At 38.8% G+C, this 26,387-nt stretch overlaps 1 protein-coding gene across 1 annotated transcript; it reads right to left on the bottom strand.

Moving 5' to 3' along the window:
- Positions 1 to 13,326: 13,326 nt before the first annotated feature.
- Positions 13,327 to 23,458, bottom strand: LOC140586980 (uncharacterized). The gene is made up of 6 exons (XM_072708536.1): positions 23,337 to 23,458; positions 23,149 to 23,192; positions 20,590 to 21,627; positions 20,134 to 20,310; positions 13,711 to 19,278; positions 13,327 to 13,368 (listed from the first exon to the last, which is right to left on the bottom strand). The coding sequence occupies exons 3-6, from the start codon at positions 21,625 to 21,627 to the stop codon at positions 13,327 to 13,329; spliced, it is 6,825 nt and encodes a 2,274-aa protein (XP_072564637.1). The 5' UTR covers positions 23,149 to 23,192; positions 23,337 to 23,458.
- Between the last annotated feature and the right edge of the window lie 2,929 nt (positions 23,459 to 26,387).

Here is a 26,387-nt window from a genome sequence, read left to right on the forward strand (position 1 = left end):
TTTCTTATCCTCCTAGGATTTTCACCAAACCTACACAAATCTGGTATCATTTAAATCAGGAGACAGTCCCTATATAAAATTATTAAAAAAATCATAAACTTTCCATGAGGTATGGCCACCAGCCACACCCAAACCATAGTGGTGCCACACCCATTTCAATCAGACAGCTATATCTCAGGCCTGCCTCAACCAATCATCATCAAACTTAAATATATAATGTAGGATATTACTGGAGAAGGGCCCTCCAAATTTGGTGCCGATCAGTCAAACGGGGGTGCTACAGCAATATAACATCACTGTATAAACTGCAAAATCAGCTCAACTTACATTTATCTCATTTTTGATCCAGTGACATATTACTGGTTAAAATCTTTTGCCCTGCAAGTTCTGTGAGTCATGTCAAATCAAGAAATATGCAATGTCCCATGATAGTCATTTGCATTCCCTTGTCATATTTAAAAACTTAATAAATAACATATTACTGTAACTACTGCAATGTCCATCCTAAGTAGGTCAATCTGGTAGTATAAAAATCAGGACACTGCCCATATGTATAATTTATAAAGATAACTTCACTTGCCTGTACAGTATAGCCACCAGCCACACTGAACCTACAGCATTTCCATGATCATTTCAATCAAACAGCTAAATCAGAGGAATACTTCATCTGATCATCACCAAATTTGACCCACTAATGTACCACTGCACCTCAGACAGACCGTCCAAATTTGGTGCTGATCGGTCAAATGGGGGCGTGACAGCCACTGTCCATATATGTGTAAGACCCACCTTAGCAGATTCAGCTGAAATGTCCTTATTCCTCATGAAACCTTCAAATAATTGTTACCTTTCCCTTCAGCTGAGTCCATATTTTTAATTTCCTTTCATTTTTCACCAATTTGCCTTATACAACATTATCAGACTTCATTTACAAATGAGAAGGTCAGAAAGCATTTAATATCATTTCTAAAATGGAGCGCTGACTCCACCTGCTGGCCACACCATTTCCATTCCCATTTCATTCAAACAGCTAAATCTCAGGCATGCTTCATCCGATCCTTACAAAATTTGATTCACTACCTTGGGTAATTCAGCTGAAATATCCTTCATAATACTTTCAAGGAATTAACTTTCCCTTCACCTCAGTCCATATTTTTAAGCTCCTTTCATTTTTCTGCTATTTGACTCATAGAAAATTATCAGATTTTATTTATAAGCCAGGCAGTATATATTGCAGATTTTTCGCTTTTTTGTATTAAATTGGCCAGTAGGTGGAGATGGTGCTCTATTTATATTGCAGTTTTTTAGATTTTTTTTTATAGATTAGCCAGCAGGTGTAGTTCGTCCTGTATTTCATTAATGGCATTAAATTCTTTCAGGGCTTCTTATGTCTAGAATACTTTACAAATGCAATAAGCCAGTTGTTTTTTTTAATATACAAGACAGCATGTGTTCACTGAGGTACTATAAAGTAAGCTTAACTTGTATGATCTAGACTTAAAATATTAGGTATGCAGGTGCCTATTTCTACCGTCTACTTAGACCATCTGACACAAAAAACAAATTCTTTTGGGCTGAGGCACTTCAGCAAATGGTTATATATTGTATCTTATATTGTTGTACTAAGGCTGCTTCTGCTAATGGCAGTAGTCAAACTGCCACACCAGGGACTGCATGCTACCAATTATCAAATGTAGCGCTAACTCCACCTGCTGGCCTCACTATTTCCATACCGAATTCATCAAGTCTGCTAAACCTCATTGATACTTCATCGAATTCGCACAAAATTTGACTCACTTCTGTAGCACTGGACTATGAATAGACCATCTAACTTTGGTGACATTCGGTTAAATGGGGGCGCTTCTGCCACTGTCAAAATGTATTAATAGTTAATGCAGCTGAAATTTATTTTTCATCAAACCTTCAAAGATTATTGACATTTTCATTTCATTTCACTTTTAGAAATGTATCAAAGTTCAGAGATACTTCAGGCTGTGTACAGTGCAACAATTGCAATTTCTTCCAACAGCTAGTCACCACATGTCCCTTCTGTTTCTGATCTACCCTCTTCCGTTTATCGTACCTTAATCAACATATCAAAGTCAATGTTCAAAATATCAGGTATTATCTTATCATAGAAGCATTTTCTACTTTTTCTGACTATTTAAAAACATTGGCCATCAGTTACAGTCTGTACTTCATTTCCAATTTAGCCAATGTCATAACATGTCTAAGACCAACCTTCGATAATGCAGCTGAAATTAGCTTATTTCTCATGAAATATTAAAAATTAATCATCTTTCCCCTCATCTCAGTCCATATTATTAAATTGCTTTCATTTTCCAGCCATTTCACTTTTAGAAATCTATCAAACTTCAGTGATGTACACTGCAGCAATTTCAATTTTTTCCAACAACTAGTCACCACATGTCCGTTCTTTCTCATCTACCATTTTCCTACTTTCTGTCTATTTAAATGCATTGGCCATCCGTTACAGTCTGTACTTCATTTCCAATTTAGCCACCGTCATAATATGTCTAAGACCAACCTTGGTTAATGCAGCTGACATCTCCTTATTGTTTATTTAAACATTTAAATATTAATCACCTTTCCCTTCATCTAAGTCCATATTTTTAATCTCATATATTACTGCCATTTAACTTTTAGAAATCTATCAAACTTCAATGTTACTTCAGCCTATGTACACTGCAGCAATTGCAATATTTCTCCAACAACTAGTCACCACATATCCCTTCTATTTCTCATCTACCCTTTTCCCTTTATTGTACCTTGATAAACATTTCTACAGTAATGTTCAAATGTTAGTTATCATCTCATAGTAGCATTTCCTATTTTCTGATTATTTAAATGCATTGCTCATCAATTACAGTCTGTACTTCATTTACAATAATTAGTGAACTTCTAATCTTATGCCATTCACTTCATTCCTCTTCATTGCTTCTGTCCATTTGCTTTGGACCCGATTGTCACTGCTTGCAGTTATCTTTATTAAGGGTCCAAAGGACGAAGTCCTTATGGACCATTATTGTTTTTCTTAGGATTTTTCTCTTTTATTATTATTATTATTATTATTTTTCGCGCCCTAAAACTGAATGCACAGCCTAAACCGTAAGTGCTAGACCAACCAAAATTGGTAATATGATGTCAATTCCTACCCGCTACTCAGATTCTCTGACCCAGGCCTGTCAGCCAGATGGGGGCGCTCTAGCGCCCCCCAACGCGTTTCAATCCATAGCTCCTGTCCTATTAGTCCTATAATTGAAATTATTTTTTCTGCTGATACAGACAGCTTTGCTCTACCAACTTGCTATTTGGACTATGAAGCTCCGCCTACTTAGATTTTTTGCTAATTTGCATAATTTGTGAAACTGACTTCTGCCTTCAAGTCCTACAATATTGGACCAAATCAGACAAATGAGGTGTCAAACCGATCAGTCCACTTAGCTGATTAAAATAGATTCAAGAAAGTCTGACATTTGTCTATTTTATGGCCACTACCCATGCCCAAATCCCACCTAAATTTGGCCTATTTCAGTCTGAATGCTATAACTTCTCCATACCTTAGCCTACCTGAACCAAACTTACAATCCAACCTCCCTGCTCTATCATGGGGTCAACATACAATGCGGCCCACATTTCGTCAATAGGGGGCGCTACAACTAATAACTGCCAATATCTCCTGAATGCCTTAACCAATCTAATTGAAATTTGGCAGATATGTACTATGTACAAGCCTGAGGTCAGAGAAGTAAAATGGCAGTCATTAGTTGTAAAATCCTGGCCACCATTAGCCAATCAAAATCAAGCAGCCATTTGACCAGCTAAACAATGAGCAATCCAAACCAAATTTTGGTTATACATTTGTATTGTGACCCTGAGCCCACCCTGTAAAGGACATGTCAATCTGCCATATGGGGGCGCTACAGCACATTTCTGCCTATTTCTCCTGAACTGTTAATTATAAAATTGACAATTGTTGCTTAAGCTATCCACTAGCTCATGACAAATTTAATCGTATAAAGAACTTCATCATATCTCTTGCCATTTTTGCCTATTTTGTAAAAGTCTTAAAACAGTACTTTTTTCTTATCCTCCTAGGATTTTCACCAAACCTACACAAATCTGGTATCATTTAAATCAGGAGACAGTCCCTATATAAAATTATTAAAAAAATCATAAACTTTCCATGAGGTATGGCCACCAGCCACACCCAAACCATAGTGGTGCCACACCCATTTCAATCAGACAGCTATATCTCAGGCCTGCCTCAACCAATCATCATCAAACTTAAATATATAATGTAGGATATTACTGGAGAAGGGCCCTCCAAATTTGGTGCCGATCAGTCAAACGGGGGTGCTACAGCAATATAACATCACTGTATAAACTGCAAAATCAGCTCAACTTACATTTATCTCATTTTTGATCCAGTGACATATTACTGGTTAAAATCTTTTGCCCTGCAAGTTCTGTGAGTCATGTCAAATCAAGAAATATGCAATGTCCCATGATAGTCATTTGCATTCCCTTGTCATATTTAAAAACTTAATAAATAACATATTACTGTAACTACTGCAATGTCCATCCTAAGTAGGTCAATCTGGTAGTATAAAAATCAGGACACTGCCCATATGTATAATTTATAAAGATAACTTCACTTGCCTGTACAGTATAGCCACCAGCCACACTGAACCTACAGCATTTCCATGATCATTTCAATCAAACAGCTAAATCAGAGGAATACTTCATCTGATCATCACCAAATTTGACCCACTAATGTACCACTGCACCTCAGACAGACCGTCCAAATTTGGTGCTGATCGGTCAAATGGGGGCGTGACAGCCACTGTCCATATATGTGTAAGACCCACCTTAGCAGATTCAGCTGAAATGTCCTTATTCCTCATGAAACCTTCAAATAATTGTTACCTTTCCCTTCAGCTGAGTCCATATTTTTAATTTCCTTTCATTTTTCACCAATTTGCCTTATACAACATTATCAGACTTCATTTACAAATGAGAAGGTCAGAAAGCATTTAATATCATTTCTAAAATGGAGCGCTGACTCCACCTGCTGGCCACACCATTTCCATTCCCATTTCATTCAAACAGCTAAATCTCAGGCATGCTTCATCCGATCCTTACAAAATTTGATTCACTACCTTGGGTAATTCAGCTGAAATATCCTTCATAATACTTTCAAGGAATTAACTTTCCCTTCACCTCAGTCCATATTTTTAAGCTCCTTTCATTTTTCTGCTATTTGACTCATAGAAAATTATCAGATTTTATTTATAAGCCAGGCAGTATATATTGCAGATTTTTCGCTTTTTTGTATTAAATTGGCCAGTAGGTGGAGATGGTGCTCTATTTATATTGCAGTTTTTTAGATTTTTTTTTATAGATTAGCCAGCAGGTGTAGTTCGTCCTGTATTTCATTAATGGCATTAAATTCTTTCAGGGCTTCTTATGTCTAGAATACTTTACAAATGCAATAAGCCAGTTGTTTTTTTTAATATACAAGACAGCATGTGTTCACTGAGGTACTATAAAGTAAGCTTAACTTGTATGATCTAGACTTAAAATATTAGGTATGCAGGTGCCTATTTCTACCGTCTACTTAGACCATCTGACACAAAAAACAAATTCTTTTGGGCTGAGGCACTTCAGCAAATGGTTATATATTGTATCTTATATTGTTGTACTAAGGCTGCTTCTGCTAATGGCAGTAGTCAAACTGCCACACCAGGGACTGCATGCTACCAATTATCAAATGTAGCGCTAACTCCACCTGCTGGCCTCACTATTTCCATACCGAATTCATCAAGTCTGCTAAACCTCATTGATACTTCATCGAATTCGCACAAAATTTGACTCACTTCTGTAGCACTGGACTATGAATAGACCATCTAACTTTGGTGACATTCGGTTAAATGGGGGCGCTTCTGCCACTGTCAAAATGTATTAATAGTTAATGCAGCTGAAATTTATTTTTCATCAAACCTTCAAAGATTATTGACATTTTCATTTCATTTCACTTTTAGAAATGTATCAAAGTTCAGAGATACTTCAGGCTGTGTACAGTGCAACAATTGCAATTTCTTCCAACAGCTAGTCACCACATGTCCCTTCTGTTTCTGATCTACCCTCTTCCGTTTATCGTACCTTAATCAACATATCAAAGTCAATGTTCAAAATATCAGGTATTATCTTATCATAGAAGCATTTTCTACTTTTTCTGACTATTTAAAAACATTGGCCATCAGTTACAGTCTGTACTTCATTTCCAATTTAGCCAATGTCATAACATGTCTAAGACCAACCTTCGATAATGCAGCTGAAATTAGCTTATTTCTCATGAAATATTAAAAATTAATCATCTTTCCCCTCATCTCAGTCCATATTATTAAATTGCTTTCATTTTCCAGCCATTTCACTTTTAGAAATCTATCAAACTTCAGTGATGTACACTGCAGCAATTTCAATTTTTTCCAACAACTAGTCACCACATGTCCGTTCTTTCTCATCTACCATTTTCCTACTTTCTGTCTATTTAAATGCATTGGCCATCCGTTACAGTCTGTACTTCATTTCCAATTTAGCCACCGTCATAATATGTCTAAGACCAACCTTGGTTAATGCAGCTGACATCTCCTTATTGTTTATTTAAACATTTAAATATTAATCACCTTTCCCTTCATCTAAGTCCATATTTTTAATCTCATATATTACTGCCATTTAACTTTTAGAAATCTATCAAACTTCAATGTTACTTCAGCCTATGTACACTGCAGCAATTGCAATATTTCTCCAACAACTAGTCACCACATATCCCTTCTATTTCTCATCTACCCTTTTCCCTTTATTGTACCTTGATAAACATTTCTACAGTAATGTTCAAATGTTAGTTATCATCTCATAGTAGCATTTCCTATTTTCTGATTATTTAAATGCATTGCTCATCAATTACAGTCTGTACTTCATTTACAATAATTAGTGAACTTCTAATCTTATGCCATTCACTTCATTCCTCTTCATTGCTTCTGTCCATTTGCTTTGGACCCGATTGTCACTGCTTGCAGTTATCTTTATTAAGGGTCCAAAGGACGAAGTCCTTATGGACCATTATTGTTAAGGGTCCAAAGGACGAAGTCCTTATGGACCATTATTGTTTTTCTTAGGATTTTTCTCTTTTATTAAGGGTCCAAAGGACGAAGTCCTTATGGACCATTATTGTTTTTCTTAGGATTTTTCTCTTTTATTATTATTATTATTATTTTTCGCGCCCTAAAACTGAATGTACAGCCTAAACCTTAAGAGCTAGACCAACCAAACTTGGTAATATGATGTCAATTCCTACCCGCTACTCAGATTCTCTGACCCAGGCCTGTCAGCCAGATGGGGGCGCTCTAGCGCCCCCCAATGCGTTTCAGTCCATATCTCCTGTCCTATTAGTCCTACAATTGAAATTATTTTTTCTGCTGATACAGACAGCTTTGCTCTACCAACTTGCCATTTGGACTATGAAGCTCCGCCTACTTAGATTTTTTGCTAATTTGCATAATTTGTGAAACTGACTTCTGCCTTCAAGTCCTACACTATTGGACCAAATCAGACAAATGAGGTGTCAAACCGATCAGTCCAATGAGCTTATCAAAATATATTCAAGAAAGTCAGACATTTGTCTATTTTATGGCCACTAGCCATGCCCAAATCCCACCTAAATTTGGCCTATTTCAGTCTGACTGTTATAACTTCTCCTTACCTTAGCCTACCTGAACCAAACTTACAATCCTACCTCCCTGCTCTATTATGTGGTCAACATACAATGCGGCCCACGTTTTGTCAATAGGGGGAGCTACAACTAAAATCTGCCAATATCTCCTGACTGCCTTGACCAATCTAATTGAAATTTGGCACATATGTACTACGTTCAAGCCTGAGGTCAGACATGTATCATGGCAGTCATTAGTTGTAAAATCCTGGCCACCATTAGCCAATCAAAATCAAGCAGCCATTTGACTGGCTAAACAATGAGCAATCCAAACCAAATTTGGGTTGTACATTTGTCCTCTGACCCTGAGCCCACCCTGTAAAGGACATGTCAGTCTGCCATATGGGGGCGCTACAGCGCATTTCTGCCTATTTCTCCTGAACTGTTAATTATAAAATTGACAATTGTTGCTTAAGCTATCCATTAGCTCATGACAAATTTAATATTATAAAGAACTTCATCATATCTCTTGCCATTTTTGCCTATTTTGTAAAAGTCTTAAAACAGTACTTTTTCTTAACCTCCTTGGATTTTCACCAAACCTTCATATTTCTGTGATCGTTTTAATCAGGAGACAGTCCTTATAAAGAAATATTAACAAAATCTGAAACTTTCCATGTGGTATGGCCACCAGCCGCACCCAAACCATACCGGTGCCACACCCATTTCAATCAGACAGCTATATCTGAGGCATGCCTCAGCCAATCATCACCAAACTTTAATATGTACTGTAGGACATGACTGGGGAAGGGCCCTCCAAATTTTGTGCCGATCGGTCAAACGGGGGCGCTACAGCAATATAACATCACTGTATAAACTGCAAAATCAGCTCAACTTACATTTATCTCATTTTTGATCCAGTGACATATTACTGGTTAAAATCTTTTGCCCTGCAAGTTCTGTGAGTCATGTCAAATCAAGCAATATGCAATGTCCTATGATAGTCATTTGCATTCCCTTGTCATATTTAAAAACTTAATAAATAACATATTACTGTAACTACTGCAATGTCCAGCCTAAGTAGGTCAATCTGGTAGTAGATCAATCAGGACACTGCCCTTATGTATAATTTATAAAGATATATTGACCTGTCTGTACACTATGGCCACCAGCCATACTGAACCTACAGCATTTCCATGATCATTTCAATCAAACAGCTAAATCTGAGGCATACTTCGTCTGATCATCACCAAATTTGACCCACTAATGTACCACTGCATCTCAGACAGACCCTCCAACTTTGGTGCCGATCGGTCAAATGGGGGCGCTACAGCTACTGTCCATATATGTCTAAGACCCACCTTAGCAGATTCAGCTGAAATGTCCTTATTCCTCATATAACCTTCAAAGAATTGTTACCTTTCCCTTCACCTGCATCCATATTTTTAATTTCCTTTTAATTTTCACCAATTTGCCTTATACAACATTATCAGACTTCATTTACAAATTAGAAGGTCAGAAAGCATTTATTATCATTTCTAAAATGGAGCGCTGACTCCACCTGCTGGCCACACCATTTCCATTCCCATTTCATTCAAACAGCTAAATCTCAGGCATGCTTCATCCGATCCTTACAAAATTTGATTCACTTCTGTATCACTGGACTACAGACAGACCTTCCAAGTTTGGTGGCGATCAGTCAAACAGGAGCGGTACAGCCACTGTCCTAATATGTCTAATACCTACCTTGGCTAATTCAGCTGAAATAATCTTCATAATACTTTCAAAGAATTGTTTACTTTCCCTTCACGTCAGTCCATATTTCTTAAGCGCCTTTCATTTTTCTGCTATTTGATTTATAGAAAATTATCAGATTTGATTTATAAGCCAGGCAGTATATATAGCCGATTTTTCACTTTTTTGTATTAAATTGGCCAGTAGGTGGAGATGGTGCTCTATTTATATTGCAATTTTTGGATTTTTTTTTTTATAGACTAGCCAGCAGGTGGAGTTCGTCCTCTCTTTCATTAATGCCATTCAATTCTTACAGGGCTTCTCATGTCTAGAAGAATACTTTACAAATGGAGTAAGCCACTGTTGTTTTTAATATACAAGACAGCATGTGTTCACTGAGGTACTATAAAGTAAGCTTAACTTGTATGATCCAGACTTAAAATATTAGGTATGCAGGTGCCTATTTCTACCGACTACTTAGACCATCTGACACAAACCACACATTGTTTTGGGCTGAGGCACTTCACCAAAGGGTTCTATATTCAATCCTATGTTGGTGTACTAAGGCTGCTTTTACTAATGGCAGTAGTCAAACTGCCACACCAGGGACTGCATGCATACAGCAGGCTAATATTATACATTATGGCCATTTACTATATAGTGTCATTATAGTGTAGTATGTTTTTCATTAAATGTTGCTCATGACATTGTAATACTTTTTCTATGTGTATTTCCTTTACTGCCTGTTTCACCTACTGTAATTGAAATGTATTCTGACATTTACATGTGTATGTAACATGCTTAAGAATGATGACTGTATTAATGATTATAATATTTATTATTATTCATTAGAGACATAATGGAAAACACATTATACACATTGTAAAATTGCAATTAACTACATTTGTCTTAGCCAAACATTTAGGTTTGTGTTATTGTTTCAGGAGGCTGATAAAGTACATTGAGGCCACAATAGTTGAGCCAGCACAATTGACATAATATTTTGCATATGATGTGCATACCATTCTTACATAAACAGTGTATAAAGACCACAAAGTGTGATAGTAGTACTCATATATATATACTACAAAACTCCCAACATGGCAATCTTCTTTTGAATATACAATTTAGTGTAAGTCAACACAGGCATCACAAACAAAGCTGGATCGTTATTTTGACATCAATTTAACCATGGCATCATGACTCTAAATTACATAACATATTATGTAGTACAGAACTGTTACAACACATCATTAATGTTTTGTTATTGCAGAGTAAAAGTGAAAATAACTCAATAAATACTACAAAAAAAATTGTGAGACATCATAGCAATAAACATCCACAAGCAACAGCACATTTTACTCAAAGTACCTTTGCTGTCAGACTATAGTGTGTGGAGATGATTTCTGGTGCATTTCACTTCAGGTATCTGTGTGTAGTTCATACTGTCTGTGTGCAGTCTCTGAGTTCTTTAGAGAACGCTTTGCTTGTCGACAAAATGGGCGCAGGGAAACTTGATGTGGTGAGTATGGTGTCACTGATATGAAGATAAGGCACTGGAAAAGAGAGTAAAACCAGAAAGTTGCATGTCAGCCAATCAGACACTTGCAGATGTAAAGTAAAACTACTTCACAGACAAAATAATCTTTCAAAGAGGTAAACTCACCAGGCCAGCCCATCTGATTGTTCCAATGTACTAGGCAGTGTGATGTGTTAACGAAACTTGATGTGGTGGGCATGGGGTCAGTGTCATCAACAGCAGGCACTGGAAAAGATTAAAAGATTAAAAGCATAAACTGCTATGTAAGTTAGACAAACACTGACAGAGTAAAACTAGAAGTACACCAAAGAGGAAGAAACCTCTGAAAAAGGCAAACTCACAAGGTCAGTGCCTGGTCCTCTGGTCATGTAGCATTAAGTGTGATGTGTCACACTCCCAATGTACAGCTGTATGATGGAGGATGCAGTATAGCAGAGCTTCAACAGAGAGATGTGCCTTAGCTTGATCATCAGGGAAGCACATGACAGTTGTGCCTTAGTGACCTGAGGTTATACATAGGAGAAGGCAGGTTAAAATCTGAAATATAACAATGTAGTAGGGATTTCTGACAATACTTAGTTACCCAATTTATAAGCTCATACACTGCAAACTGGTATGTTTTAAATAACATGCCCATGTTAAGTGAGAAACTGTCACTCACGCACCTTTGCTTTGCCCACCCAGTCATGGCACATCCACTGTGTCTAGATGAATGTCTCACACACACTGCCCAGCTTTCCCACTTAGATTTTAGGTCATGCACATGTATGACTGTTTAGTGTTACTTCATTTTAGCTGTTTGAAGAAACACACAAAACATACACATTACTCCAAAAATTGCATCATATACATGTTACCATAATACAGTCAGTGTACATATGTCCAACATTTCCTTTTAGAGTGTGAAAGTACACTGTACAACACTATACAGACATACGTTAGTATATGGTCTTACCTTAGCCCATAGATGTCTGTGCCTGTTCGCCCTTTCACCATTCTTTTCAATTGAAGCCTTGCTCTGTGAAATTCTATGTCTTTTTAGCATGTTTTGCAGTACAAGACATTAGTTTGGTACTGTCTACATCTGATGGTACTTCTTCATTTCCTTACATTTAATTCATTGTAATTATATATTCTATGTTATATAAACAACTACACATTTACATTTTCCAAGTGTGTGGTGCTGTGTAAAGAGGTTCAGTGCACTGTACTGGCCCACAACACAACATTTCAATATAGGCAACAATGCATTTCATGAATAGTCAATTATATGACACGACATCTAAAATTGTTTATGTTTTTGTGGAAAATTCATACCATCAACAAGTTTGGCATACTGCTGTTGTGAGGCACTTGACAGAGCACATTACCTCCCTTTTCCAAGCCCATGTCGCGTCCTCTGTGCTAATTTTCCACTAGCCCCTACCCCCACCCCCAGTGCCAGGTGCCCCATCCTCCCCTGCTTCCCGCCCAGCCCCAGCCCTAACCCTAGGCCCCCTGTCCCAGAAGCTGAAGCCCAACACCCCTGTCCTAAGATTAGCCTATGCTTAGTGGTAGCTAATATGTTATATACAAAACTACACATTTACATTTTTGAAAGGTGTGGTGCTTTGTAAAGAGGTTCAGTGCACTGTACTGGCCCACAACATAGAATTTCTATGTACGCAAGAATAATTTTTATGAATAGTCAATTATATTGCAGGATATCTAAAATTCCTTTTTTTTCATTTATAGCATTTCAAAATTTTGGGATACTGCTGTTGTGAGGTACTTCACAGAGCACATTACCTCCCTTTTCAAAGCCTACATTGCTTGCTCTGTCCTAATCTTCCACTAGCCCCCACACCAACCCCCAGTACCAGGTGCCCCATCCTAGCCGCCTTATGCCTAGCTCTAGTGACCCTCCCGTAACCTTAGTCCTATGCCTAATGGTAACCCAATCAGCCCACCTCAGACTACTCCCCAGCAACAGGCTGCCATGTCCAGCCTTAGTCACCCCTGCCTCAGCCCTAGTGCCAGCTCACTGAAGCTCAGCCACAGCCCCCTAAAGCATGGTGCCAGACTGCAGGCCCAGCAGCAGTCACCTCAAGGTTGACCCCAACCCCCAAAGCCCAACATCAGCCTCAGGCTAAATGCCAAGCCCTGAAACACCAGTTCCACTGCTAAACTCTGAGGCCCAGTTGCAGCCTTCTGAAGGCCAGCCCCAGTCCTAGCCCCCCACAGCCTACTGGCAACCCCAGTGGTAGCTACTGATGGCTAGCCCCAGGCCTAACCCCTAAAGCTTGGCACCAGGACAAACCTCCCTGCCAACCCCCCCTTAGGACAGCCACAGCCCCAGTCGCAGTGCCAGCCTCCCTCCCTGCAGCACAAAATTTATGTTTCTTACTGATAATATCTTTCATACAGTTTCTTATAGATAATGTAGCACTACACATTTATGATGGCTGAAATACGTCGGCATTGCTGAAACAAAAATTCTGTTAGTCAAAATGTCTTTCACATACACATGATCAATCAAAGTGCCTTTCCCAGTGGTTGCTTCTTTCACAAGTTGAGCATACCCATGTTCTTCCATAAAATTAGCAATTGTACTTACTGCCAAATGATTTACTGCATGACAATTTTTTTTGTTTTTTTATACAGTTTCTTATAGATAATGTAGCACTACACATTCATGATGGCTGAAATACGTCGGCATTACTGAAACAGAGATGCTGTTAGTCACAATGTCTTTCACATACACATGATCAATCAAAGTGCCTTTCCCAGTGGTTGCTTCTTTGACAAGTTGAGCATACCCATGTTCTTCCATAAAATTAGCAATTGTACTTACATGCAAAAGATTTTCATTGAAGTCGCCCATGATGATTTTCCCACCTTCCACACTGTCCAACCGAGTGATCAACTGCATCAGGTTCTTCTGAAAGATTGTCAGATTATACGAGGGTGGTCTGTATAGTACGAAGACTGTTGTTCTTAGTAGGCCCACACTGAACTGCACACACTCAATGTTGACACACTGCACATCAGTCACAGTACAGTTGGTATGTTCTTTATAATACAAACCCACACCACCATGTTGTTGCTTCTTCAGTTCTGCAAAGATAGCATCACTACCATCATATGCCTGATGTCTGGGCTTCCCATGGTATGAAAATCCAGGCAGCTGTACATCTTCTGTGTCTTCCTCCAAATTTAACCATGTCTCTGTCAAGCAGATGATATCAGCTTCCATATACCTTCTGTCTTGCTTTAGGTCATCCAGGTGACATGTAAGTCCTTCAACATTATGTAGGAGAATTTTGCATGATGATGGCACTTCCATGACAGGCTCAATAAACACAGGCATGCTTTGCATTGCAGTCTCAATGTCTTGTTTTGCATATATAGCAGTCTCCTTAAAGTCTTCTATTATGAGGCCTTCCAGAGAAGTCACACGGCTTAATGCTACATACGCTTGTCCAGCTGCAAATATCTTCTTTAGTGATACAACAGCCTTATCCACTGTCAGACCTTGTACTTTGTGTACTGTACAAGCCCAAGCTAATTTCAACGGAAACTGCCGTCGTGTTCCACCACTGTTTGTCACTCTCTCCTCCTCTGGTTTGATTCGTGTAGCTTTGTCCAACCCTGCTTTTAGGCATGGCTTCTTTCCTCTGAGCAACTTTCCAGCTGCTTCGTTATCAAACGTGATGTATATCTCTGATGGAAAATCCTCATCAGTATCAAAGCAGATGTCACTGACTGTACCAAATGCACCATTTACCAGGCCGTCTGAAACATCAATGTTTTTCAGCAGCATTACTCGTGCATTGACACCTACATGTAGTGATTCTAGGAGACATGTCTTCTGAACATTGGCATGATGTCCATGTTTCCTTTCCAGTCTGCCAGTTGCAGCAACCCTTTCAAAATCCTGTGCATGAATGATGACATGGTCTGAGCATATATTCCGCAGCATACGGTAGTTATGCTGATCAACTTCGTCATTGGTTGCATAAATATGAAGAGCAGTACTGTCTTGTCCTTCGCCTGTCAGACATTGTTTCAGCATAGCGATGTCTTCCTCCAGCATTGCATCACCCCTTTTGCGTTTCCTTAGTCGATTCAGCAACTGTGCAAACTCCATATCTTTCTGTCTCATAATTTCAGTCAGCTCCACCATAGCAAAATGATTCTGCCATAGATTCACACCTTTACCCTTAGTATACAAAGCTTTCCCTTTCACAGGACAAAGCTGGTAGAAATCTCCAACAGCAATGATTGAAACATTTCCAAAAGCAGAATAATCTCCAATTTGTTTGATTTGTCTTAATCTGCCATGAATATACGCAAGCAGCTTGTGATCAACCATTGAAATTTCATCTATAATCAATATCTGCAGGTTTCCCAGTTCAGCTCTCAATGAATTTATTTTTTCATCTCCAAGTGGTTCATATGGCAACTTTACATCTGTTGCAATATGGAAACAGGTGTGTATCGTTGCAGCTTTTATGTTGTAAGCACTAACTCCAGTTGGAGCAGTCAGTAACACATGGGCCTCATCTGGATTATGTGACAACTGACGCAAGATATGAGCTGCCTCATACTGTATTGCTTTGATCAAGACAGACTTGCCCACACCTCCAGGTCCAGATATGAATACATGAAATGGTTCTGGGTTTTCACCACGTGCCTTCTGTAAGCACCAGTTTCGTATTTTGTAAAAGATCTCAGATTGCTTGTTATTCAGTGAGCGAAGCAAAGCCAAGGCTTCCTGCTTGGACATACCACAAGGATTGTCATGCAACATATAGCGACTCAGTCTTGGTAACAAATCTGGTATCTCATCACGTTGTTCTCTCATTTCTGGTGTAATGTTGGATTTGCCGGCAAGACACTCTAACCGTTCACGTTCAGTCTCTGGACAAATCTCTGCCCAAGCATCTTCCAATGCACCATGCAGCTGTAGATCTTCCTGAGCTTTGTCTATTGCACGTGATTCCTTTTCAAAACTTGACATGTTTGACTCCACAACCAGTTTCACTGAATGCAATTCATCATCAAGAAACTTAACACAACCAATCTCATAGAATTCCTGGTAAGTGCCAAAAGTAGAAGGTTTTAACTGTGCATCGAAATAATGTGGCAGAAAAAGTTGCAAAATGCTGTGGTAATATTTTTCTGGATCCTTTGTGGGTGAAAAGCGAGCATACCGAACAACAGCTGCATCTGTGCGTGTCCTTTTTTTCACAAATCCTAATTTTCTGTCCAACTGCACACTTCCAGGGCATGAGCTTTGAGACTTACATAGTATTCTGTACTCAGATGCAAATCTCGCCAGGCACATTCCTGCAAACACTTCTGTTTCTGGTCTGGCTTTATATCTATCAGTGATACTGTTCATCCAAATTCCTTGTTCATCATCATTCTCACACTCAGCTTTCTTCCGTATGATGTTCAATGGAAGGCTCATTTTTACCACATTTTCTCCAGTTGGGATAAACTGCACCTTCCGTGATCCCTCTTTCAACCTCATGTTAGTCAGACGATAAACACTTTCTTGAGCTGAAACTTCACGATTGTGTAGGAAAACACTGCCAAGTTGCCGAAGAGCTTCTTTTGCATCAAGGTTACCTTGCTGGGTGGCCTCTTTCTGAGCATTTGCCAGTAGCAGTCCCATCTCTCTCTCAGCTTTGGAAATATAAGAAATGATGTACACAATACATGAATATGCATCAACCACAAACTGAATGTCCATGTTTGCATTCCAACAGCGTAAAAGGTCTCTGTTATATTGGTTCACCCACACTTCACATGGTCTCCTCTTAAGAACAATGGTAGTTTTCTTTGTGATTCTTGAGTACGCAGCTTCAAATATTTCCTGACTGATACCAATTGTACTAAATAAGCAATCAACAGAGTCATAGTTGGCCTCAGGGTTTAGAACAGCATCCTTCACTTTTTTCATTATAGCATCTGCTACCTCTTTTTTCAGGGGCTGTCCGTCTGTCTCACCATCTCCAAGTTTGCATGATGACACAAATGTTCTGTTGCTTGGAGGACGTGGGAAATTGAATCTACAAGTTTTCCCTTTTTTCTTGCATGTTTTTGAGTGCTTCTTACTATGTTGCTGTACACTACATACAATTTCATGCATTTCATCATTACCCTCTGGCATTTCACATGTCACATAGTGATCAATGAAAGCTGATACTTCATCTTCATCATCTTTGCCAACCTTAGGTGCATCTTCCACCCAAAACAAACAGTGAGTGTGAGGTGATCCCCGTTGCTGAAATTCTATTCTGTAGAAATAGTCAAGTATTTTGCCAATGGGTTGTGCTTCTGACATTATGACATCTTTCAGAAAGCAGTGGAATCGATAGTCAAACATTCTAGCAGCTGTCACAGGATTGTTTTTCAACAGTGCACACCTTTCTGACCAGTCGAGCTCAGCACTTGATGCATCTATGCCGTCTTGTTTGAAGATTGCTGTCATCAGTTCTGTCCAACGTAAATCAGCTGAAGAAAAGGAGCAAAACCATGTGGGAATACCAAGCTGTCTTACCATCGCAAACAAATCTTTCTGAACACTTTGCCAAAAAACAGGGGTGCCTCTGATTGGTCTTAGAAATTTATAACCTTCATCAAAATTGAACATCTTTTGTAGAGACTCCTTATTTGTCAAAGTTTCTGATGTGACAGGACACCTATCCCGTGCATCATAGCCTTTTCTCACAGCAATTGACACATTTGACACAACCTGCTGAAGCTCAGACAAATACTGCCCATAAAATATATAGTCTAAGTTTTTTCCAAAACGTCCATCTGCATTAAGAATTCTTGTATTTAAATACCTACACAGTGTCAGTTTTTCCTTCTTTCTGTCATGAAAAGTACCTGTTCCTTTTGGGAAAAGGACTGGAAAACATTTAGCTTCATTTGACTCATCAGTTAGAAGCCTCACTGGATTGTTTCCTTCTGCAGGTGCCATAGACATGATTCCATCAAAGTGCTGATCCAAGATCTCTTGTGCTATGTCTACAGGTTGAAGACACGTATCCATATACATGCCATGTTGTTGTCTATCCTGCAGAGTTTCATCCATTTCCTCATCCTCCATGTTATTTTCATTACAGTCTTCATTTGCATGTATGTCACTTACATCACCAGGTATTTCTTTAGTTTTCTGCAGGGGATTGATCCAGTCATTGTTGAACTCCACATTGCTGTAAAATTTGTTATTCTCTGTAAGATACACCAAAGCCTTCTTTATTTTTTCTGGATGCACAAATTCATATTTGTAATGCCCTTTGTAAGTTAACTTCCGCTTCAACTTTACACGTATCATAAGGTCATCATTGTTGACTCTTGGTAAAACTTCAGCTACATTTGGAACACTAGATGGGACACAAGTCACAGGACCATGAACACCATTTTGTCCACCTTTTGGCAAAGAAACAATTCTCATGAAAGGAATATGTATAGCAATCAGATGCTGTTCCAGTGAATTTAGACGCTGTAACTCTACAGGGACTGGGTCTAAAGCTAGATTGTTTGCAACACTCTCTGCTGGCAGTTTTCCATCAAGAATCTTTCTGTGACACGTGTGGCAGATCCACAAGGAACCTCTAGGGCCAATAACACTGCTACAATCATCAGAACACATATCTACACAATTATGCAAGTATGTCTCAGTTATACACTGTGATGCCACTAACGCAATTGCCTGTGATTTTTTGAAGTACTCATCTTTCTTGCAAATCAGAACTTGGTATTTAAATAGCATTCGATGACACACTGAACAAATGTATTCTGGGCCTTTAGTTATTTTCTGTCTAAACTGTTTAATCACATACTTAATGTCTTTTCTGTTATCCTTCTCTTTACTCCGTTTTCCAGTATTTCTGCTTTTCACTGCGGTGGCATAACAGCTATCTGTCTTATATCTATTACTGCAACTTTGCTTCTGAGCTGATTGGTATACTGGATTACAATGGTAGGCTTCAAATTTCTGTTTCTTCACAGCTTCTCTGTAACTTTCATTTGTGGCATGCTTACTAACCATAAAGTCTTTTACACGTTGCCTGTGTTCAATGTCAGTTGCATACTTCTGCACACTTGACTGCTTCATACGGTGCCTGTGTTCAGTGTCTGTTGCATACTTAATCACACTTGACTGCTTCACACGTTGCCTGTGTTCAGTGTCTGTCGCATACTTGCTCACACTTGACTGCTGCACACGTTGCCTATGTTCATTATCTGTCGCATACTTGCTCACACTCGACTGCTGCACACGTTGCCTATGTTCATTATCTGTCGCATACTTACTCACACTTGACTGCTGTATATGTTTGCGGTGACCTAAGTCTGTTGCATACTTACTTACACTTGACTGTTTCACATGTTCTCTGTACACTTCATCCTCATGGTAGCGCTTTATGCTTCTCTCAAGTTGTTCCTCCTTGTACACCATACTTTCTTCATACCGTCTTTTGCCTCGTTCCAGTTTTCGTCGACTTGATGCCATTTCAGATGGTGTGTTGTGAATTTCAGAGCATCGTGTGGCACAACTCTCAGTATCACGCCCTTTCACACAAGTTACAGCCTCATAGTGTGACTCATTACAATGTTTCAGGTATATACCTCTCGGATCAGAACCAATACATGTGGAGTACTTCAACCATTTGTTATTGGAGTATGTGAAAATATGCACACCAAGCAGATCAGCAGCAGCTTGAATCTCTACCTCAGATGCCCAAGTACCAACATATTTCATCCGTGATGCAGTGACATACTCAGTGACAGAAGAGTGACCTTCCCTAAGACAAGCAACATACCTGGATTGATTTTTTAGTATGTGACCAACAACAGCACGTCTAATTTTCCTGTGTTCTTTCTCATTTCCAGTAATAGCAAAAGCCAGAGATCTGAAAAAGCAGTTACCATCACCAGTAATAGGCACCATTCTGCAAGGGTCACCCATTGGAAACTGTGCAGCCATGTTTACATCACCATGATCAATGTACACCACACCAAGCTTACAGGAAAGGCTTCTTTGCTGCTGTGTTGTCAAAGGACTGAACAAAAACTGCTCACTGCATAACTCACTGATAAATACTACATCACCTTCATTACTCACATGCATATCAACCTCAGGTTCTGCATCGTCTGTCACATTTGGCCTTACCACACCATATTCGCTCTCTGACATGCTGGCAAACTGCTGGACTCTGGTCACTGAGGAGTCACCGTCTGGATGGTCTGACATGCTGGTAGGCTGGTTGAGACTGGTGACTGAGGAGTTACCATCTGGATGCTGGTGCAGGATGCTTCGACTGGTCACACTCACAGCTGTAATCTCAAACTGTTCCCCTGTTGCATCTAAAGACAGTCCTAGGGTATTCACATGGTCTAGCAAAGAATCTATGGTAAAGTGGTACACCAATATACTTCTGCCTGATGCATCGCTTGCTCCATCTCCTCGTCGGGAATGGGAGTCGATCACCACATACCATGACCCTTGCTTAATGATGGCACATGTATTAACTTTAAGAGTAAAAAGACATGCATCATACTGTGAGAATACTTTTCTTACCGCTTGATCAGCTGACATGAGAATGTTGCACATATCTCCATATTCGCTCACACCAAACAAGCCAACAAACATGTCATCATGGTAGTTTATTTCAAATTTATCACCATTCAATGTGTACTCAGTTGGTAGATCTCTCACAAACAGATACCCAGAAGCATCTTGAATTCTCCCAGCATCTCTGATGGTAGTGTAGAGGTCATCTCCATTCAGCAGTACTTGATCAATGTCTGTGACTGACCAGCTTAAAACGTTCTTTATCTTACACATTAGTATGGCAATCAAACTATTAGCAACACATTGCTTGTTCCTGTTAACACCAAATTGTGGGTGTCCTTGATGGAAGGAGCCTCTCACAGTACGTGCCTGAGGAAAATGAGGAGATGCACAGATATTTACAGGGTTCAGATGCTGCTCTTGATCAACGGTACATTCAAATTTTGCCAAGGGTTTTGCCAGAGGAATTGCCAAGGAGTTTGCCAGAGGAATTGCCAGAGGAATTGCCAGAGGAATTGCCAGAGGAATTGCCAAGGAGTTTGCCAGAGGAATTGCCAAAGAATTAGATGGTCGCATGGATGGTAATATAGATGGTCGCATGGATGGTAATATAGCTGCAGCCTTTCTTTTTTGAGGCGGCTGCAAAACCTCGTCATCAGTCAAAGCCTTGTCTTTATAAAGAGAAGGTATAAACAAATTGTCATCAGTCCTACAAATGGCACCCAGGGTGGGAACCTGGTGGTCATGGCTCGTCGGGCAAGTCACAGTCAGGATCTTTTTGGTATTCCAGTAGGGGGGAAAAGAAATAACCCCGTCAGTCATAGCCATGACAGAGTCAGGCCGCGGCTGTGCGGCCTGCTCAGGTTGTTGGTCGTGGCTCGTCGGGAAAGTCACAGTCGTGATCTTTTTGGTATTCCGGTAGGGGGGAAAAGACGTAACCCCGTCATCAGTCATAGCCACATCAAAACTATCAGCAGCTCGCCGCCGGTCCATCAGCCTCTTCTTCGCTGCTGCTGAACGCTTGGACGCCTTGGTGCGAGGCATCTGCAAATGAACAAGGGGGGGGACACAACACAAGGCACACCTGCTTACAACCTTACTTTGCACTGACATCTCAATTATACGTCCTAATAGCTAGGGATGTACACTTGTAATTTAAAATCACAGGTTCAAATCCCCAAGCAAGGTACCACTGAGTTACCCTCAGCAAAGTACCACCTCGAACAACTGCTCGAATGATGCATCTGTCAAGTTGTTCCTCCTTGGATGTAACTTCATAGCATCTTCTCTTCTGCCAGTTTCCAACAGTGTTCCATACGGGTTACATGTAGAAGACATTTTATGGTCGTGCAGTGTGTGGTGACTCAGTAATTATCAGTTATCACAAAACTAATTTTGATTGATATGTATTAAAACAATTACAATGCTGTTCTTCTGTGAGAACTATGTACACTAACACAACTCGGCTACTTAGAATCAGTGATGCAGCTAAATTAATATTGAAGTGTATGGACAGTGAACCACAATTTACACAATAAACATTTTATGAAATGCTTTAATGATGCATCTGTCAAGTTGTTCCTCCTTGGATGGAACTTCATAGCGTCTTCTCTTCTGCCAGTTCCCAACAGTGTTCCATATGGGTTACATGTAGAAGATATTTTATGGTTGTGCAGTGTGTGGTGACTCAGTAATTATCAGTTATCACAAAACTAAGTTTAATTGATATGCATTACTTAAAGCAATTACAATGCTGTTTTTCTGTGAGAACTATGTTCTATATCTCAGCTACTTAGAAACAGTGATGCAGCTAAATCAATATTGAAGTGTCTGGACAGTAAACCACAATTTACACACTAAACATTTTATGAAGCATTACAATCCTTATCCTACAATCAATCTCTCACATGACTTTCATTGTTAAAATGACACACTTACCTGTGAAGTCACACTGCAAAACAATATTACACAAGCTTCACCTCAACACTAACTGATGGGTTTCTCACATGTATTTCAATTTTTCCTGTCACTACAATGCAATTTATTACAAATGCTACAAATTACTAATCTCACAGACACAAATATACCTTAAAATCAATATCATGGCCATTTACCATATTGGGGAAAAAGCACCTCTGCCACTATATATTCAATGTCCTGTTGCATAAACAACTCTGTTAATTTTTATGTTTTAAATTGAATTTAAGTAAGCACTTTTTTTTTTTACACAGCATGTACCTACAGTACAGAAAAGTCTTCGTACTAGTGTAGCACAAACTAAAACCGTACGTTCCTTTAAATCAGACCTAGATAAGATTAACAACTATAACATATTAAACAATAACAATTACCTATAAAATACTATGCTTCTCTTCCTATAGCAAATGCATTTAGAGCATACTGCTGAAGTATGGAATAGTCTTCCAGGTAGTAAATTGTAACCCAAAACCCTGGGTTACCTTGAATCAGATAGATAAGATTTTAACAACTAACATATTAAGCTTCTATTTCTATAGCTAACTGATGTAGTGGCAATGCTAACTTCTCCAAGTGCACAAAGCATACCGTTTATCACTTTCTCCTTGGAAATGTCTTTCTCCAGCAGAAATCTGTAGAGAAAAGTGACAGACGACTTTCATAGCATCAACATTTCTCAATAGTCAGTCTTTATTGAAAACACCATGTACATTTGAAACCTTCTCCACAGTCATTCTCAAACAACTGGTGGTAGACAGCAGCTTCAAAATATTCACCTTTGATCCCTCTGTCGTCAGACCTCTTGAAAGTCTATAAAGACAAGATGTATGACTTAACTGACATGTGTATACATTTCATTAGTATACGAAACATGGATACCACAAACATTTTTTTACTGTAGCATTCCAAGCAGTCCTTTAACATCAAGTTTCTTTCATAATGGCTTACATTACTAGTAAAATACATATTACATTTTTACTGTAAAATATACGCAGTAAATTCACATCGACTGAGCAGAATGACAAAAGTGCACCCTACAAACATCGCTGCGATGTAATGCAGCCTCACATACATTTGTTTCACACCGGTCTGTATCTGTTTTCGTACTGTTACAGTTCCTAAACACGCAGGCATGGCTCCTTGCCGGTTAATTCTGTCGGTATTTACCGTGAACTGCTGCAGTAGTAACTAAGCAGTCATTGCCTTACTTTACAGGTCTATAACTACGACGTAACCACTACGGACGTTTAGCATGCAACTTACGGTAATACCGTAATGGACTGCTGCCGAATCGTTATCGGCTGCATTGCAAAATATGTTACTTTAAAATATATGGCTACATAGATGGGGATAGAGTAAAGCGCCTTCAGACAATTTAATGTTGTGAACCAAATAAAAGTATATTTAATTGTAAATTGATAACCGGATAGTGATCACATTGAAGATTTCAATATTAAGATTCTTCGTCACATACATAGATATAACAAGTACAACATGCAGTGAAATAAACCCTGACCAATCTAAAGACTGTGCAAAACGACATAGAGTAAAAAAATACAAAATGTACGACTTGTATTCCGTACATGTGCGCATGCTCAGCAAAAACAAGACACCTAAAATGGCCGACACGGAAACCGCTCTGTGGCGCATTTAATATTACAATTTAATTTAAAAAAATCTACCGTAATTATAAATGTTAAAACAGAAAAGTACGACATGCCACAGCGTTTAAAACATACTTTGCGCTTCTGAAACAACATTAATTTTGACCACTTACACGTGATTTACTGTTGCCACATCCTTGTCTGCTACTTTACAAAATATATTACTTTAAAACGTAAGCGTACAAGAACGAGGATAATGTAAAGCGCAAATGTAAAACACACCTAAAATGGCCGCCACAGAAACAGCTCTGTGGCGCATTTCACTACCTAAACAAAGGCTTACCCTGCTTAAACACTATTGCCCAACACCTAACAAAAATATGTTGTAAAAAACTGACGACCACAAAATTAATCACCTATAATTAAAAAAAAGCAAAGCGTCAACAAACTAATAAAAGCATTGAATATGTAGCGACTTACCTCTTCCAAATCCAGAAATAAAATGCACAGGACAAGCCTTGCTTCAGATGAGCGTGGTCACTTACGTCAGCCAATCAAACCGGTAAAAACAAGTACCCGTCTTTCTGTCAACCTACCTCAGGCGAAACCAAGACACAAAATGGTCGCCACTAAAAACGGCTATTCTGAAGTAATGTTTAATCAGCTTACCACTTTATGAAGTTATTTCTTTACGCTAAATTATACAGACTTAACTTTTCATTGAGCAGCAAACCTTTAACATACAAGTAAAGACAAAGTTTCCTAACAAAGAACATAACCAAACTCTAAAAGACAAAACTAGAGAATTACTACTGCGACACTAACCAAGTAGTATAACAGTGAAACTTTGCGCGCCGTTATGCTTCATTTGTTTTAATAACCACGAAATAAAAATTATCAAATTTCAATGACACAGAAGCATTTCAAGCATGAGCTAAATTTTTCAAAATACATTACTTTTTCCTTTACCAGGACGACGTCGTATGCCACATAAGTATACCTTACACAATGGGCCAAATGTTACTAAAGGAAAATAAACTTTAACCAGAGATACGTCTATCGTAATTAAAAATGATAAAATATAAAAGCATGCCACACACAGAGACACAGCGTTTAAAACATGCTCTGCGCTTGTGTACGAAAATTAATGTTATCCATTTACACGTTATTTACTGCTGCCGAATACTTACCGGCTGCACTACGAAATATATCATGTTAAAACATAGGTGTGTATGATCGGGGATACTATAAAGCGCTTACGCACAATTTAATGTTATAACAGTGCGCTATACAAAAGAAATGGACTGAATAAAACTACATTTCCGCAGAAGTCCCATTTCATTGATAACTACACGGTTATTCCATTCTATTTTTACTGCGTATATGTGCACATACTTAAGAAACACATAAAACATAAAATGGCCCCCATAAAAACAGCTATTCGTTGCGCATTTAACAATACATAAAAAGACGCTTACGCGGCTCAAACACCATTGCCTCAAACCGAACTAAAAACATTTTTTTTTCAAAACTTTACCACAAAATAAACCACCTACAATGAGAAACAGCAGTCAACAAACGAATAAAAATATACCATTACAAAAATGTAGCATCTTACCTCTTGCAAATCCAGAAATAAAATGTAGCCTACAGGACAAACCTTGCTTCAGACCTGGGAGTGGTCACGTACGTCAACCAATCAAAACCGTAAAAACAGGTCCCTGTAACAGCCACCTTAGCAAATTCAGCTGAATTGTACTTATTTCTGAAAAACCTTCAAATAATTCTTACCTTTCCCTTCCCCTGAGTCCATATTTTTAATTTCCTTTCATTTTTCGCCTATTTGCCTGGTACAACATTATCAGACTTCATTTACACATAAGTATTGAATACCATTTATCAAATGGATACATTTACATGTCTATTTCAATCAAACAGCTAAATCTCACGCATTCTTCATCGAATCCTCACAAAATTTGACCGACTAATTTAGCACTGGCCCAAAGACAGACCATCCATCTTTCGTGCTAATTAGTCAAACGGGGGCACTATGGCCAGCGTCTATATATGTCTATAACACCCACCTTATGCAGCTGAAATGTCCTTATTTTTCATCAAACATTCAAAGATTAATCACTTTTCCCTTTATCTAAGACCACATTGTTAATTGGACTTCAGGGGAATTAAAGATCACAATTATAGTCCAAAACGTTTAAAAGTTAT

Source organism: Paramormyrops kingsleyae, unplaced genomic scaffold, assembly GCF_048594095.1.
Source record: "Paramormyrops kingsleyae isolate MSU_618 unplaced genomic scaffold, PKINGS_0.4 ups115, whole genome shotgun sequence".
Taxonomy (NCBI): Eukaryota; Metazoa; Chordata; class Actinopteri; order Osteoglossiformes; family Mormyridae; genus Paramormyrops; species Paramormyrops kingsleyae.